Below are 16,273 nucleotides of genomic sequence, written 5' to 3'. Positions count from 1 at the left end.
TCTCCTGAGTCCCAGTCCAGTGCTTTAAACACATGAGAACCTCCTTTTAGCTCTTTGAACCCTTTGCCTCATTAATTCGCCATACTGTGTACTAAATGAGGCAGGGGTCCTTTGTAACAAATAACCTGTAATCATTATAGGTGGGGCAGGCAGCACTACTTACTAAGGTTACCCAACGCTTTTCATTATAAGGCCTGTTTTCAGTTGCTTATAACTTTGCCAAACTTTCACTGCTTGAACAGGCCAGGTCTCTACCTCAGGCTGAATGTATCTGGAAAATTTCAGCCAAAACAGTTCAGCTGTTTCTGATAACAAAGCTGTGCAAAAATACATTGTTTTGCCCATGTTAAAATAGTCTGGTGACCTTTTCTTGCAATGACTCTATGGCAGCAGCATCTTTCCCCTAACCAGAGCTGTAGCTCTGATTCTGTCATATTTCAGTTTCCTGCTACAAAACCTGGAGCTGCTAGAGCTCTTCAAAAAGCTGGTTGGGGTAAAAAACACCCATTATTAAAAATACCTGGTTTTGCTTGACCTCATTCTCAGTAACAGCTGAGCCATGTCTCCTTGTCCTGCACCACATTTGGAGTAGCGGTGGTGGAGGGCCCACTCTTCTCTCAAAGAGGCAGGAGCAGAAAATGGCAGGAAACCTGTTTCCTTCCACCTCCCATGGAGCAGGAGCAGGAACTCTCCGTCCCTCCCCTCAGAAAAAGTATGGGACTTTTCTCCCTCCAAAGAGGCAGGGTGACAGCACAGGTCCATGCAGTACTTACCCCATCAGTTAGGGTGTGCATCTGTTTGGATAGGTGAGCCTCATCCACTGCATTCATTTCTTACCATATACCACAGCAGAGGACTCTATGATGTTGGTGGATGCCCCAGAATAATGGGTTTTGGAATTGGCACCGTTCAGAGCTATTATTCCAGAGTATGTGCAGGCATGTGCTGTTTTGGGTACTCTCTGGTCACATTTTCAAACTTCTTTTCACAACTATGAGATCCAGAAATTTACTATTTTGTTCAATGAAAGCTCAAAGTAGGCACAAATCTATCATACCTATGCCATAATTTGACCCTGCCACCCTCACAACAGTCACCAGCTCAGTGGGCATATCGGCACAGAGCAGGGGAGGGAAAAGGCCTGGGCAGAACACACAGCATTCAAGCTATCGTCAGATGGCAAACTGTCCTTTGGGGACCATTGTCAGCTGACACATGTTAAAGCAGCCCACAAACTGCTCTGATCTGTGCCTATGACTGAGCAAAGAACCAGGAAGCCATAGCTGGCTTCTTGATGAACCCCGCACTGCTGTACCAGCACAAAGAGTATGACCCTTAATAATATTATAAATAAATCTCTCTATACATTGGTAGAATTTATTAGATAAATATATCCTTTCTATCAATTTTTTTAACCATCCAATAGAGTTTATAGCTGGGATATAATTTCTATTAAATACTGTGGTTGGTTTAAAAAAACCCATAGAAAGGTTATAATTTTCTATTAAATGCCACACATTTTTCCCACACAAGTCTTAAAGGGATGCAATGGATGTCTCATTATTTCAGTTATTTAAAACTAGACTGAACAATGCACTAGATAATGTATTAACAGAAGGTTCAGTAAATTCCACTAAGCACCTATCTTAAGTGCTTAAATACCTTTGTAAATCCGGTCCTTTCTGCATTAGCATAATATTAGACTAGATGACCTAATTAGTTCTCTCCATCTCTAATTTCTATTATTAAGATAATTGTTCAGTAGGTAATTTTTAAATATTTACACCTTTCAAAACATTTTTGTAATACAAATTTTGCTAGAGCTTTTTGTACTTACAGCAAAAAACTGTAATAGATTTCCCAGGTGGTGTCTCTGTGTTTGACTAAGTAAATCTGAAAATTCATAAGTCTTGGGGGGAAAAAGCAAAACACCCAGATTATTATTTTAGCTAATCAGATTCGCACCACCAAAATGCAATATTAGAGACCATCTGTTCTAAAGAACCAACATATGGAGACTTAACATTTTAATTTTTTCGGCCTTATTGTTAAATTCTTTAAAATAGGAAATAAAACAAACATTATGTTTGAAAATTGTTTTTTCACTATGAATGTTTAGCATCTTGACCAAATGGCCCATAGCATATCCAATACATGGTGAATTTTTCAGGTGTAATTTCATGGCATGTTTTTATAGACTATTATTATTCAAATGTGAATAGAGCATATTTCAAGACGATCTGAGCAGACACAGAGGTACTTTATTGATTTTTTCCATGATAGCACATAAAGATTCAGTCCAAAGCCTCCAAAATAGCAGCCTAAAGTGAGGCTCCTAAATCCATATTTCGGACCTTAAGTAAGTGGTGTGATTTTCCAAAGTGCTGAGCTCCCAAGAGCTCAAACAATGGTTACTGGGAGCTGCTAGAGACTCAGCACTTCTGAAAAACCAGTTCACTTATTTAATTGCCTAAATATGGATTTAGACTCCTATTTTTGAAAATCTTGACATAAAAGTTACATATATCAATAGGTGAAAACCTTGCTGTAATCCCTTTGGTGACACTTGAAATGTAGTAAGTATTGTCATAGTTAGACAGACTCTCTTGTATTTTATGTTTGGTAATGCCAAACCTAGAAAAGGTCCCTTTATTTCAAAGCTAATAACAACCCACATTGCATTTTGAGCAAAATTATTCTATATATGGCACTTTTTCAAACATTATGAGGCCTAACCTGATTTAAAGTAGAATATCTCACTCCCTAGAAGTATACGATTTTAGGAGAAAAATACCCAATTTTAGTTGAACTGATAATTGGTATAAGCAAGTTTCAGTCTGATGTGATTTGATAAGACTAACCCTCTATAGCTGTGGAAAACAATGAGGACACTAAAAGAAATGTAACTGTCCACAAATGGTGCCACAACCATAATCTCTATGCATTATGAGAATAATGGGTGACAGAACAAAGAACACGTTGCCATACAGTATGAGACAATGCATTCCTGAATAGCTTGGAACAGGATCATAAATGTAATCAAGTGCATTGATGTCCCCAGCTATTTAGTAATGATGCATCATACTTTGCTACAGAATTGTTCATTAATGAAAATATAGACTAGATATTTGAATGCTATCTCAAACAAAATCAGAACATTTCTTCCAACCTATTCAAGCCCTTTGTAGTGTTCTTTCCAAAGATTGGGATCCCTTTTAGCACAGGCAATGACAATTACACATTATTTGTAGAAAATCCTCCACACATAGGATCCAGTTCAGTCCTAGGCTAAGTATTCTGCTTGGAAAAGTTGCTAAGCAACAATTTTCTACCTAGGGTCACTGATCAACCAATGAGTGGGTTATTTTAATGATGTAACTCTAATATACTTGCAAGAGAGTTATGTGAGTGTAATTATGTTATAGCTGAACTAGCTGCTTCTCCATTCTGTCTGGTCATAACTGATAACTGTTAATAAAGCAGTCATCTTTCTAGTTTCCCTCTGAACTTTTAACTAGTACTGAGCTCTAGCCCTGGATATACAGGTGCCCTAAGTGAAGTTTTATTCTGCCATGTCCAACAAAATCAATGGAGTGAGTCCATACCTATTTCCCTTTCCTAGCTGCCACCAACATTTTTTTCCTCTCCAGCCTCCCTGAGCAGTTCCGCTGGGAGCAGCCTACCTTTATGGCTGAATGAAGTCAGCAGTTGGCTCTTAGACTAGTGTTAGCGTACCAGACCTGAGGTCATTGGTGACCGAAGTTCTCTGTCCAAAGACCAAGTACCAGTGGGGCCTGCATGGTGGACCATAATTCCCCAAGATTTGAGTGCCCTTCATCTGAGGCTATAAGGCCTCTCAACAAGAGCCACACAAGCTGCTTATTCTGCCTCTGTAAGGAGTGTGTTCTGCACTGGTGTGAGCAAAGCAGGTCATTCTCTAAGTGGAGCCAGCACTCAAGGAAGTCCCACCTGAGGGCTTTCCTGTTAGAACAGTCCATTTGTCTGGAATCAGATCCATGGCTCCAGACTTCCAGATCTTTGAGGGACCAAAGGTTATCAAAGTCGAAGCTGGTGGGATTTTCAAAACCTTTTGAGGTGCACCGTAGCAGCAGGATCAGTCAGACACTGAGCGCAAGTCCTTGTGTTAGGAGAGGCATAGAATACTGTCTCGAGGCTCAGACTTTAAGCTGCATAAGACTACAAGACTTCCTGACTTCAAGGATGCATCAAAACTTAGAACAAGTTCCCTTAGCACCAGAGCTGGCATTAGCTGTGTGGAGCTGGACATACCACAGGGTTTGAGGTTTTTGCTGGCACCTGCTCAGCCATACTCACTTTGTCGGTAGCAAGAGAGACAGAACACCTGCTGGTACCAGTCCCAACCCCAGTATTACCTCCTTGTGCAGCACCAGCATCAACATGGCACAGGCAGCTTTAATGGCTCATTTTCTGCCTAGGGTCACTTATCAACCAATGAGTTGGGACCAGTATCCTGCACCTCAGGAGCTCAAACATGAAATCTTTTGACCAAAGACTTACCTGAACGTCTTATACTGCTGATGCTGCTGTCCGGGTTCCTGGACCTGATGTTGCCTGCAGGGCTGCCACGGTATCCCTGATGGCCAATGACCTCTGTCCTGCTGATAGCAGGGAGGGTATCCCTGATCCTGGAAGAGACTTGGAGTGGGGCTTACACCAATCCCCAGTCAGATCCCATGACTTGGTGATCTCATCCTCCGCTGCATGGGGAAGAGAAACCTGGTCTCAGCTGAGGCACAAGCTTGGTACCAACCCTTAGCAGGACTGCTGGTACCAACCTGGGTGATCATGTGGGCCCTATGGACAATGCAGAACATCATAGATCTGACGTCCCCCATACACTCCAAACACAGGTTGGTTTCTCTGTGCCTGGGGGGAGGAGAGGGACGGACAACTGTCCTCAGGACAGTGAGCTGCAGGAGCAGCCTCCAGAACTGGACCATCCACAGCCAGTACTGGAAAACACCTTCTCCTCATTACCAGACAAGGCTCTGGCCTTTGATCAGGCATCAGCCACTCTCTCTATATATAATCATAAAATCTTCTAGGATCTCATGAGATAGGTAGTAGAAATCCCATAGATCCCGACCAAAGAGGTATGGAGATATGCTGCACAAGGTACTCAATATATTACACTTATCGGTTCTGGTCTGTGTAGCCATTCCTATAAATGAGTGACTGCTGGAGCCAGTGAAGGTCCTGTAGCAGATGCCTGCTTCCATAGCACTGACTTCAACGTGGGCCAATTGGTGGTACTGGGTACTGGCCATGGGCGACAAGCAGTTCTCCTCACACCTGGTGCTAGAGTCACTGGTAGTGATGGCAGTGAATGAAAGAATGCACCAGCACCTTCAGAAATTAACACAGAAAGATAAGGAGAAGGAGTGCATGAATTTGCTTGTCAGGAAGTCATCGTCTATCTCAAGCCTCCAAATGAGGATATCAAGCAATCCTGGTGAAGTATAACCATGTTAAGTGGTGTGTCATCCTGTGCGTCAATTGAAAGTTCCCACCAGAATTCAGGAGTGAATTCTAGACTTTCGAGTCAGAAGAATAGCTGGTTGCTAAGCAATACCTCCAGGAGGCATTGGATGCTGTGGACTCAGCCTCCAGAACAATGGCAACAGCAGCAACAATGCATTGGTCTTCGTGGCTGTCCTTGTCAGGAATTCTTCAGGAGCTACAAACCACAATTGTAGGTCTTTCTTTTGAAGGATGCTCCTTGTTCCACAACAAGACCTAAGTAGCCATGGAGTCACTTTAGGGCCATGCTCAGGTCCTTGCAGGTCTACACTCCAACCTTCAAGTGATGGCATTTCAGGCCTCAGACATACCACAGGCAGCTCCTTTACTATCAATACAGAGCACCCATGCCTTCTCGGAAGGGGCAGGTTTCAAAGAGGAAGGCCTCAGGAGGAGTCACCACTTCCTCACACCAACCTTCCTCCTCTGCAACAGGGCAGCAGATTTGACTCCATGCCCAAGGACAGCATATCACTTATTTTTCAGCCCTAGACATCTCTCCCCTTTTGGCAACCATCTGGCTTCTTTGCACCACATCTAGTCCAAAGTCACATGAGACCCATTGGACATCTAATGTAATGGAGATGGGCAATACAATTGCTCTCCTGCTCCCTACCCACCCATATTCCCCATGCCTGTTCAGCGACCCATCTTAAGAGAATGCATTAAAGCAAGGTGCAGTTCCTCCCAGCTTTCAATGCCATAGAAAAAGTCCCCCACAGCAGAAAGGGGAAAGGGTTCTACTTGAGCTATTTTCTCATCCCCAAGAAAAATGGGGGAGCAGCTTCAGGAAATATTTGACCTATGAGATTTAAACATGTACATCCTGAAATTCTGTTTCAGGATGGTGTCTCTTGCCTCAAACATCTCATCCCTAGATTAGAAAGACTATTATGCCGCCCTCAGCCTCCAGGATGTATATTATATATTGCAATACACCCAGCCCACAAATGTTTTCTGAGGTTCACGACAGGCTACAGTCACTGCTAGGTACTTTGTAAACACCCTTTGTGCTATACAAAATCCAAACAGCCAGACACAATACTGTCAAGTCACTGACAGTATTGTGTCTGGCTGTTTGGATTTTGTATAGCACAAAGGGTGTTTACAAAGTACCTAGCAGTGGTTGTGGCCTACCTCAGGAGGCTAAACATTCAAGTCTTCCCCTACCTTGATGACTGGCCAGTCTGAGGCCACTTGGAGACCCAAATACAGCCATGGGCTGTTTGTATGTTTAGGCCTGCTAGTGAACAAAAATAAGTCAACCCTGATGCCCACACAACAGTTTATAGGGTCCATATTGGATACCACCACAGCCATGGCCTACTTTGCACTTCACAGGTTCCAGACTTTGAGGGACCTGTTCTCTTACCTTCAGCCTTACCGTTGAATGCAGATAAGTTCCTCCCTCAGGCAACTGGTGGCCTGCATGTTTGTTACATCTCAGATGAGGCTCCATTTCCAGCAGCCGCAAGCATGGATATTATTGGCCTGCCACCCCAGTCTGGCTGATTTACCTAAGTCCTCAAATCTTGATTTAAAGACTCCAAATTACAGAGAATCCACTATTTACTCTTGTTCAAACTAGCAAGTGACCCATGTCCCATTCTGCAGAGGAAGACAAAAAATTACAAAAAAAACAAAAACAAAAACCAGGGTTTCTGCCAGTCTGACCTGGGGGGAAAATTCTCTTCCAACCCCAAATAGGGCAATCAGTTAGTTAGAGATCACCAGTCTCACTCCTTGAAAACAATTCTCTATGCTAATGTGGAGTCTTCTCCATCTAGTGTCCCATCTCTGGCCATTGAAGGTATTTGCTAATAGCAGATGCAGATGGGCCACATGCTATTGTCAGCAATCTCATCATACCATCCCCTCCATAAATGTATCAAGCTCAGTCTTGAAAGAAGTTAGGTTTTTTTGCCCCACTATTCCCCTTGGAAGGTTGTTCCAGAACTTCTGTGCTCTGATGGTTAGAAAGCTTCATCTAATTTCAAGCCTAAATTTGTTCATGTCTAGTTTATATCCATTTGTACTTGTGCCAGCCTTGGTCCTTCAATAACTCCTCTCCCTCCCTGGTGTTTATCGCTCTGCTGTATTTATAGAGAGCAATCATATTTCCTCGCAGCCTTCATTTTGTTAGGCTAAACAAGCTAATCTTCTTAAGTCTCCTCTCATATGGCAGGTTCTCCATTCCTCTGATTATCCTAGTAGCTCTTCTTTATATCTGCTCCAGTTTGAATTCATCTTTCTTAAACATGGGCATCCAGAACTGCACACAGTATTCCAGATGAGGTCTCACCAGTGCCTTGTGAAATGGTACTAACACTTCCCTGTCTCTACTGGAAATACTTCACCTCATGCATTAGCTTTTTTCATGGCCGTATCACATTGGCAGCTCACAGTCAGCCTGTGATTGAACAGTACACCAATGTATTTCTCCTCCTCTGTCACTTTGAAATGGTACATCCCCAGCATATAGCAAAAAATGTTGTTGTTAGTCTGTAAGTCCATGATGTTGCACTTTGCACTATTAAATTTCATTCCATTTTATTACTCTAGTTTTTAAGGTCATCCAAATCATGTATGATATTCCTGTCCTCTTCTGTATTGGGAATACCTTCAAACTTTGTGTCATTTGCAGTTTTTGCTTATCTATGCAGTAATTGATGTTCTTTGAGATGTGAGTCCATATACATATTCCACCCTTCTTCCCCACTACTTTGGAGTCCCACAAACCATGGCAAAGGAGCTGGGTGTAGTGGGGCAGTGCTGCTCTTTCTACCCTTTCTGAAACACAAGAAGAGTGAAGGGTGCATGTGGCACCCTTGCAGATGTTGCTGACTAGGAAGTTCTCTGACACATATGCACTGGACATGAAGTCGCCAGCTGTGGAATGTATATAAGTTCTCTTAAAGAACATCAGTTATTGTACAGGTAAGTAACCCCCTTTTATTTTGAGTTGCAAACTTGATAAAGGAGTTAGAAACATATGTCATCCTTTATATGGACCAGCCCCTAGGGCAAGAGCATTACCCATGTTGCCAGTGGCTTTAACAACTACTCACTAGATAGAGAAATGTTGGGAATCTGTCTTTCTGGGTTCAATTCCTGGCTGTAGGGGAAGTATGGTTGAGTGATTACAGACAGCACAACCTGTCACATAGACATGGCACATTCATTTTGAACGGAGATGTAGAAAAGACTTGACTCTGCGATATTAGAGATCTAGGTTCTGTTTCCAGTTTTGTCTGAAGTAACTTTGTACACCTCTTTAATTACTTCATCCATAAAATGGAGTGAATGATACTTATCCAGTTCTTAATGTAGGAAATAAGACTTCTTCCTCAATAATAAGGCTTGTGAAGTGCAGAGAATTAACAGTAGTCAGTGGGTGAGCTGGGACTAGAACTCAGGGTCCTCCTGCCCGCTGTCCCTTAGACCAGTGAAGAAGTGGTGGCTACTTGCCCAGTTCCTGAGTAGAACACTCACTCTGTGTCTCCCAAGCAGGAAGCTCTGTGAGGCCTGGGAGCATGGTCAGTGCTGTTGGCATGTAGAAAGCTCTGTGGGCTTTCTATTCTATTCTATCTAGGTTCTTATAACATCACTGTAATATCTGAGCACCTTCCAGTAATACATTCAATGGCATGACTAACATCTGTCATGCGATGTTTGCTCTTTCTCTAATCCTCTCCTTAGGAAGATACAATATATATTGTATGTATAGTTTAGTGGTTTATTTGGTAAGGTTTTTTGTTGGTGTTGGGGTTTGTTTGTTTGTTTGTTTGTTTACACACTATGTGTTTATATGAGAGAATACAAGAGTGAAGTCATGTGTCTTGCACTTTGCGTGGAATGGTGAGGTTTGTGATAGTCCTATATTTTTGGGGAGTTCAGTCTCGGATTGGCCTCTGAGAAAGTTCTGTGTCCTGCACGGGTGAGCTTTACCCTTGTTGTACAAAGTTTTATTGTGGCTGAGGAAAGGTGTAATTAACCAGTCTTCATACCATAGTTTTTAGGTGATCTTTTAGCTTTAGGTGATCTCTGAGCTAAGACCATTGAATGCCTTTAAGATATAGACCAAAATCTTGAACTTGACTTGATGTTCTATGGGAAGCCAGTGTAGACAGCAGAGAACAGGTTTGATGTGCTCGTGGTAGCCCATGTTACTGAGGAGATGCACTGCCATTTTCTGTACTAGTTGGAGTTTCCTAAGGACTGATGGCTCCATGCCCAGGTATGTGACATTGCTGCCTTCCATACTGGAGGTGATGAAAGTGCGTATAATGGGGTCAGGTCATTGGTCTGCCAGGATGGGACTTAGTCTCCTAGTCAATGGGAAAATGTAGAGATGCTGATATATGAGTGGTTAGCATCAGTGAAGAATCCAGGAGCACTCCTCCACTAAGGACTGCAGTGACTGATTGTGGTGTGTAGATTCAACCGACAGAAATTGCACAATTGCTGCAGACTCCTCAAAGTGCTTTCCTCTACCCACCAGTATAATGTCCATTGCTCAGGTTCTTCACCTATGAGCTGATCTTGTCCAACTACTAGGCTGTGTTGGTGGTGAAGGATCAGTAGACCTGTGTGTCATCTGCATATTGCTGACACTTGAGTTCATGTCATCTTACCAGGTGACCTAGTGGCATACTAGCATAATAGCACCAGAGCGAATCCCTCCTTGTCTTTCAGCTAGCTTTTCTGTGAGCTTTCTCAGGAATTGAAGAATTGATTCTGGACAATAGTTGGTTAAAACTGATGGCTCCTAGCTTGTTTTCTTCAATGTTAGTCAGACTATTGCATTCTGGAAGGAGGAATGGAAGATACCTTTCCTGAATGAGGCACTGGCTATTTTGGTCATGAGTGGCACCAGTTGCCAGGAAGGGCATGGATCAGATTCACAGGTCTTGAGTCAGCCTCGTTCAGAGTATCCAGTACTTCTTGAGGAGTGAATGTGCTGACATCCAAGAATGCAGGTGGGCTGTTCTGTATGCCACTGGGCGGGGGGAGATATCAGCAAGCTTCTAACAAGCTCTGTTGATCGCGTACAAATGGCACTTTTCAGAGGCTTATAATTCAGCCAAATCTGAATGGATTTTCATGAGGACATAAAAAGGCAAATCACTGACCACAGAATTATCCTCCTGCCAAATGTCAAGTTCCTGCTCCAAATTATAGCAATGCTAAGTCTCTGCAAAAAAGGGGGAAAATGTTAACATTAGTAAACCTATGGCTTTTTTGCCAACTTTGTTCTGTGACACAGCTGAACCATTTAAAAAAAATTCTTGCAAAACAATTCAGCGTGAGGCAGAGAACAAGCATGAAAAATCTCAGCCTCAACAGATAAAGTTTGGCAAAATTATACAGAACAGAGAACAGAAGCTTATAATTGAAAGTGTAAGGCAACCTTAACCACATTCATTGCTACCAATTCTAGTCATAATAAGGTGTATAAAATGTTGGAATTAACAATATGATTATGTCAGATGCAAGGGATGTAGATATTGATTTAAGGGCAGAACCAAGTGGCTCATCAATGTCTTAATTATGGTACTTTTGCCCTCAGGGTAGTTTGACGCATGTTGCAGTTTTGAGAGAGAAACCAGGCCAGTAAACTTTTATTAAAAGAATGAGCAAGCAAACATAAAACTCATCAAGCATGTTGCTGACTAGCTTATTATAACTTCTATAAACTAATAAAACATAAAATAATACAATGATCAAATCAAGATCACAAATGAAATAAAATCAATGGATTGATGGTTCAATTTTTCAAATTAATACACAGGCAGTCAAATCAAATTATGAGGTTGACATAAGGAAGGGTTACTCTATTAACCCTACATGGGAGATTCAAGAAGGAGCCGATTGCCATAGCCAGTGAGACTGACAAAATCAGGACATAATCCTGATCTTCATTTAAAGAAAATACAGCTATTAGAATTATGTTTTTGTAATTCCCCTTTTAACTCTACTTTCTTAAGGCTCATTAAGGTTACAGGCTATTGTTTCACTGCTCTATTCCCTCCTTCTTCAGATAATAACACATAATCTTTCTACAGGACTTAACACAGAGGTGATTGTTAAATCATACACACTAGCAGCTTCTTGAATAATGCCCCTTTCTAACCCAGGAGAATCTCTGATTAGATAACATATCAGGGATTTAATATTCACTTCTGGGGAACTATTGAGGGTGCCATCTTTCTCTCTGTCTCCCCCTCTCTACCTCATGGAGCACTGAGTCATCCCCTCATGCCAAACAAAAATAAAAACCAGGATGCATTCTTTCTTCTTCCTTGTTTCTTGGGATCTTTGATTCATGTGATTGTTGTTAACTGGAACCAGTCGATGGAACAGATGGCCAGAGCTCATAAAGTAGCTTAATGAGACACATTCAGGATCTCTTGGTTAATTTCAGATTGATCAGGCTTTCATAGCTATTGACCTGAATCTTTTACCTCTTCTCTCTCTGGCTGGCAAGTCCAGGGAAGAAAGGGGTGCCAAGCTTCAGATGATGGTGATGTCAAGAGAAAACGGTTCTCTTCAGCATGGTCTTAACTTTTATGCAGGTCATTTTCCCCATTACTCCACTTCATGGGCTACCTTTGTTTTTTCAAAGGCCAATTAGATGGTCCTTGCATGCCTGATATGGTTAATCATAGAATCATAGAATATCTGGGTTGGAAGGGACCTCAGGAGATCATCTAGTCCAACCCCCTGCTCAAAGCAGGATCAATCCCCAGACATGTGGCCCAATCCTTTTGCAAAGGACAGTCTTTAGGTCTTTGGTCATTATGGCAAATGACAATAAGGAATGACCATTATCTTGCAAGATTTGCTGTGGTAACTGCAGATAAATGCTCTTTCAAAAATTCAAAAGCAGGACTGTTAGGAGGCTTCCCTCTAGGCTAATGGACACACTTCTACTCATTAAAAATAATCAATAACTTGTGTCACAGTTCAAGGTAATTCCACCTGTATTTTCCTCTGAGGCTTCTAGCTCCCCAGCCATCACCTCTCTTGGGTGAAGCCCCACATGTCTCTTCCTTCTGAGAGGGACAGCTCCCAGCTGAACAGTTCCCTGCCTTCTGTGTGTTATTCCCAGAAAAAGGCAGTGTGCCTAAGCCGACCTGCTTGCTTTCTCTTGGGAGACTAATAACAATGTAACTGCCCACAGATAAGCTAAGTGGGTGAGCATGTAGTAAGGGTCATGCTCTAGCCCTTAATTATGACAATATTAGATATATGGAAGAAAGGAAGAAAATGGAAATAACACATAAGGTAACTTCAGTTACTCTGGTTGCTGAACTTAGTATTTTTACTCCAAATAGTTTAAATAATTGGGGAAGCAGCTAGTAGAAAGTGGCATACAATATTGCAGTAGCTTCTCTGAGAATGGAGAATTTATTATACTAAATAAACTCATATGTTTCCTTCATACTTATGTTTCTAGTTATAATTTTTGTCAAATTTTTTAATTAGTAGCTTGTGGAGTAACTGATTTAGAGATAATTTTATTCCTGAATTTTCAGTGGAAAGGGATTACAGACACAATATGTGAAAGTTTACATAGTTTAAATAAAATTAAAAACATATGCTATAAGGGTAAGTAGGGGAAAGCTTTTAATTTCCAAATGGAAGAAAAAAATGAAGTGATATAATCTGCACCCCTTCCTGCAACTTTATAGAAACTCAATATAAAATGCTATTTCTTATAGGTAGGGGTGGTAGGTTGCCTAACTCTTCCCATTTTAAGACCCTGGTTTCAATTGCTTATAACTTTGACAACATTTAATCATTTGGGCTGAAATTTTCCATGCCAGGTGTCCCTCTCAGGTTGAATTTGTTTAATTTTTTTTCACTAAAGCAGTTCACCCATTTCCGTGAATGAGACTAGGGGAAAATGCATTGTTTTGCCCATTCTGGTGGCCTTTTCATTAAACACTGAAATGTGGGCCCTGTAGAAAAAATGCTCTGTGATTTTGTAATTAAAGACTGTATCCAAATGCATATGCACAAGGGGGGCTGAATTAAGAGTCAACCTTCATTGTGGCATTTCCTAACTTTGAAGTGTTTGACTTTACATTAAAAGAACATTAAAGGTGAAGTTTTTTGTATGTAATAGAAATTATATGTAGATGCTGCTATACTCCTGTAAGGCTGTAAGTGTAGGTTTTATTTATTTATTTTAACTAGTAAAGCAACTATTCTCTATTGAAATCTAGACATATGCAAACTTTAAAATATTAAAGTTAACTGTTCTGAGTTGCATGTGCAAAAAACCTCTTCATTTGGTAGCAAAGGAAATATATATTCCCCTTACTAGAAAACAGGATTTAAAACTGGAACTTGAATTGAAAATGTAACTATAGCATTTGCTATGGTGAGAGCTGTAATAATAATTAATGGACTTCTATACGCACACACATACACATAGCAATTGATCTTTGGGATTGAATCTTCTAGATTTTCCAGAATTCTGAAGTTGTTAGTAAGTATTTACCACTCCTCACTATCTCCTTTTGAGATGTCTATATAATCGTTAGACACTGACATTAAACAGGAGACAAAACTACAATATCTTTCTTTCACCTGCTATTTCTGAAATAATTCTCTCTATATTATTAAAAAGCCTATTTAGCAACAGTGCATGTTTTTTCACTGCATGTGAGGAAGGCTCCAGAGGAATCTCAGACTCATGGGAATGCCCTCCTCTGCTCTATGTTTGTCCTTCCAGATCATTAAGGACCAGAAGCTGATGGTGATAGTTGGAGGGATGCTGCTGATTGATCTTTGCATCTTGATTTGCTGGCAGGTTGTGGACCCCTTGAGAAGGACAGTGGAAAAGTACAACATGGAGGTATGTCACTAAGTATCAATATCTATAGTCCCATGTCTGCTTTTGTAGCTTTCATTGGGCCTAGGTAAGGATACATGATAATATATTAAAACAGGCCAAGTAGAGGTTTGTTGTTGTTTTGTTTTTAATAAATTAAAAATGAAACTACAGAGGAAATCCTAGCTGCGTTCTAAATACGGTGCTGCATCTCTGTCACTTTTAGAGATTTTAGATGCAATAATGCTGTAAACACAGGAGAGTTCTCTAATAAGAATCTATAACAGATACTCTTGCAATAAATAATAGATTACAGAATCCATTAGGCAATTTCAGTAAGAACACATTCAAGATATCTGCGGAGAGGTCATTGCTTAGATTGCATTATTATTGCAGATGTTCAGGAATTATATTCCCTGTATCTATATATTTTTCTCACTTGTAAGACCACCCCACACCACCACCACACACACACTAATTGCTCCTATTTTGATGTAATTCCTGGAAAGGTCATGTTGAAGATGGTAATTGTCTGGAGACAACAGCATAATACCACTTTGTGATATTGTTCCTAGAATTAGAACATTTTGAAAGTAAAAGGAATGACGGCATGAAATCACATAAAGTTAATGAAATACCCTATCTATATGCACATCAGCCCGTACCTTCACATGGCATACTACGTACTTCCAACATGGAGATTGGAGATGCCAATTAATCCAGAATTGATTTTGTGGTCATCAATATTTGGTTATCAGTGAGAAAAACAATATTTTTATCACCAGTGCTACTTACTATCTGCAAAAATAAGTTTGTCATTCTATTCTATACTATAACATTTTATTCCATTATTTCTATATTGCACCAGCATTTTTGGAAAGGGGTTTGGGTTTATTTTGGGGATGACTTATTTGCGTTGGGTTTTCTTAGGCAAATACATTTTTAAAACATATGTGTAGCGGGGTGGTTACTCAGTTCCTGAAATAAGAGGAGTGAGAACAGCTGGTGAAGGCTAGGAGGGGAAGCAGCCACAGCTGTGGCCTACTCAATTAGGGCCCCACTGGCCCTGATAAGAGAGCTGTGGGCGAAAAGCTGGAGGAGACTCCCTCCAGCCCTAGAGGGAGAAGGGCTAGCTGCCTGAGGCTACGTCTACATTACGGGGCGGGGATTGATTTCAGATACGCAAATTCAGCTACGGGAATAGCGTAGCTGAATTCGACGTATCTGATCCGACTTACCCCGCTGTGAGGACAGCGGCAAATCGACCACCGCGGCTCCCCCGTTGACGGCGCTTACTCCTACCTGGGCTAGTGGAGTATGCGTGTCGATCTGGGGATCGATTATCGCGTCCCGACAAGATGTGATAAATCGATCCCCGAGAGATCGATTTCTACCCGCCGATCTGGGCGGGTAGTGAAGACAAGCCCTGAGAGGAAGGTACCTGAACCAGAGCAGTGCTGGGGAATTGGACAAGGGAGCTGGGGAGCTCCAGCCTGGTAAACCCTCAGGCTGCAGGCCTTGATGACGGCCTATGAAGCTGTATCTCTGCAGCCCCCCGATATGAAGAGGTAGTGGGGCTGCAGAGATACAGCTTGGGAATAGGCAGAGGTAGCAGGTCCTAAACCTTTGCCAATGATAAGTGGCCATTACAGACTGCAGTCTGCGCCCGTGAGTGGGGGCTAGATGATGACTGGCAGTAGCCACTGAGGCAAGGTGGGTTTAGAGGGTTGGGGGTTCCCCTTGGTGGGGAGACCCAGAGCGTGGGGATACTGCTGGGGCAGAACCCTGAGGTAAAAGGCACCAGGGTCCAGGAGGGACACGGGGCCAGCGGCAGGCGAGACACTGGCCTGCAGAGGGTGCTCCTTATGC

The 16,273-nt window shown here is 41.8% G+C and overlaps 1 protein-coding gene across 3 annotated transcripts in view; it reads left to right on the top strand.

Annotated features, from left to right (window-relative positions):
* The window catches only part of GABBR2 (gamma-aminobutyric acid type B receptor subunit 2), an 877,787-nt gene that overhangs the window by 613,931 nt on the left and 247,583 nt on the right, over nt 1-16,273 (top strand). For all 3 annotated transcript variants that reach the window (XM_065584143.1, XM_065584144.1, XM_065584145.1), the window contains exon 13: nt 14,306-14,428. In XM_065584143.1, the coding sequence (XP_065440215.1) occupies nt 14,306-14,428 (123 nt within the window). The remainder of the gene's footprint in view (nt 1-14,305; nt 14,429-16,273) is intronic.

This window comes from Chrysemys picta, chromosome 2 (genome assembly GCF_011386835.1).
Source record: "Chrysemys picta bellii isolate R12L10 chromosome 2, ASM1138683v2, whole genome shotgun sequence".
NCBI classification, from domain to species: Eukaryota; Metazoa; Chordata; order Testudines; family Emydidae; genus Chrysemys; species Chrysemys picta.
This window is presented reverse-complemented; position numbering and strand designations above follow the sequence as displayed.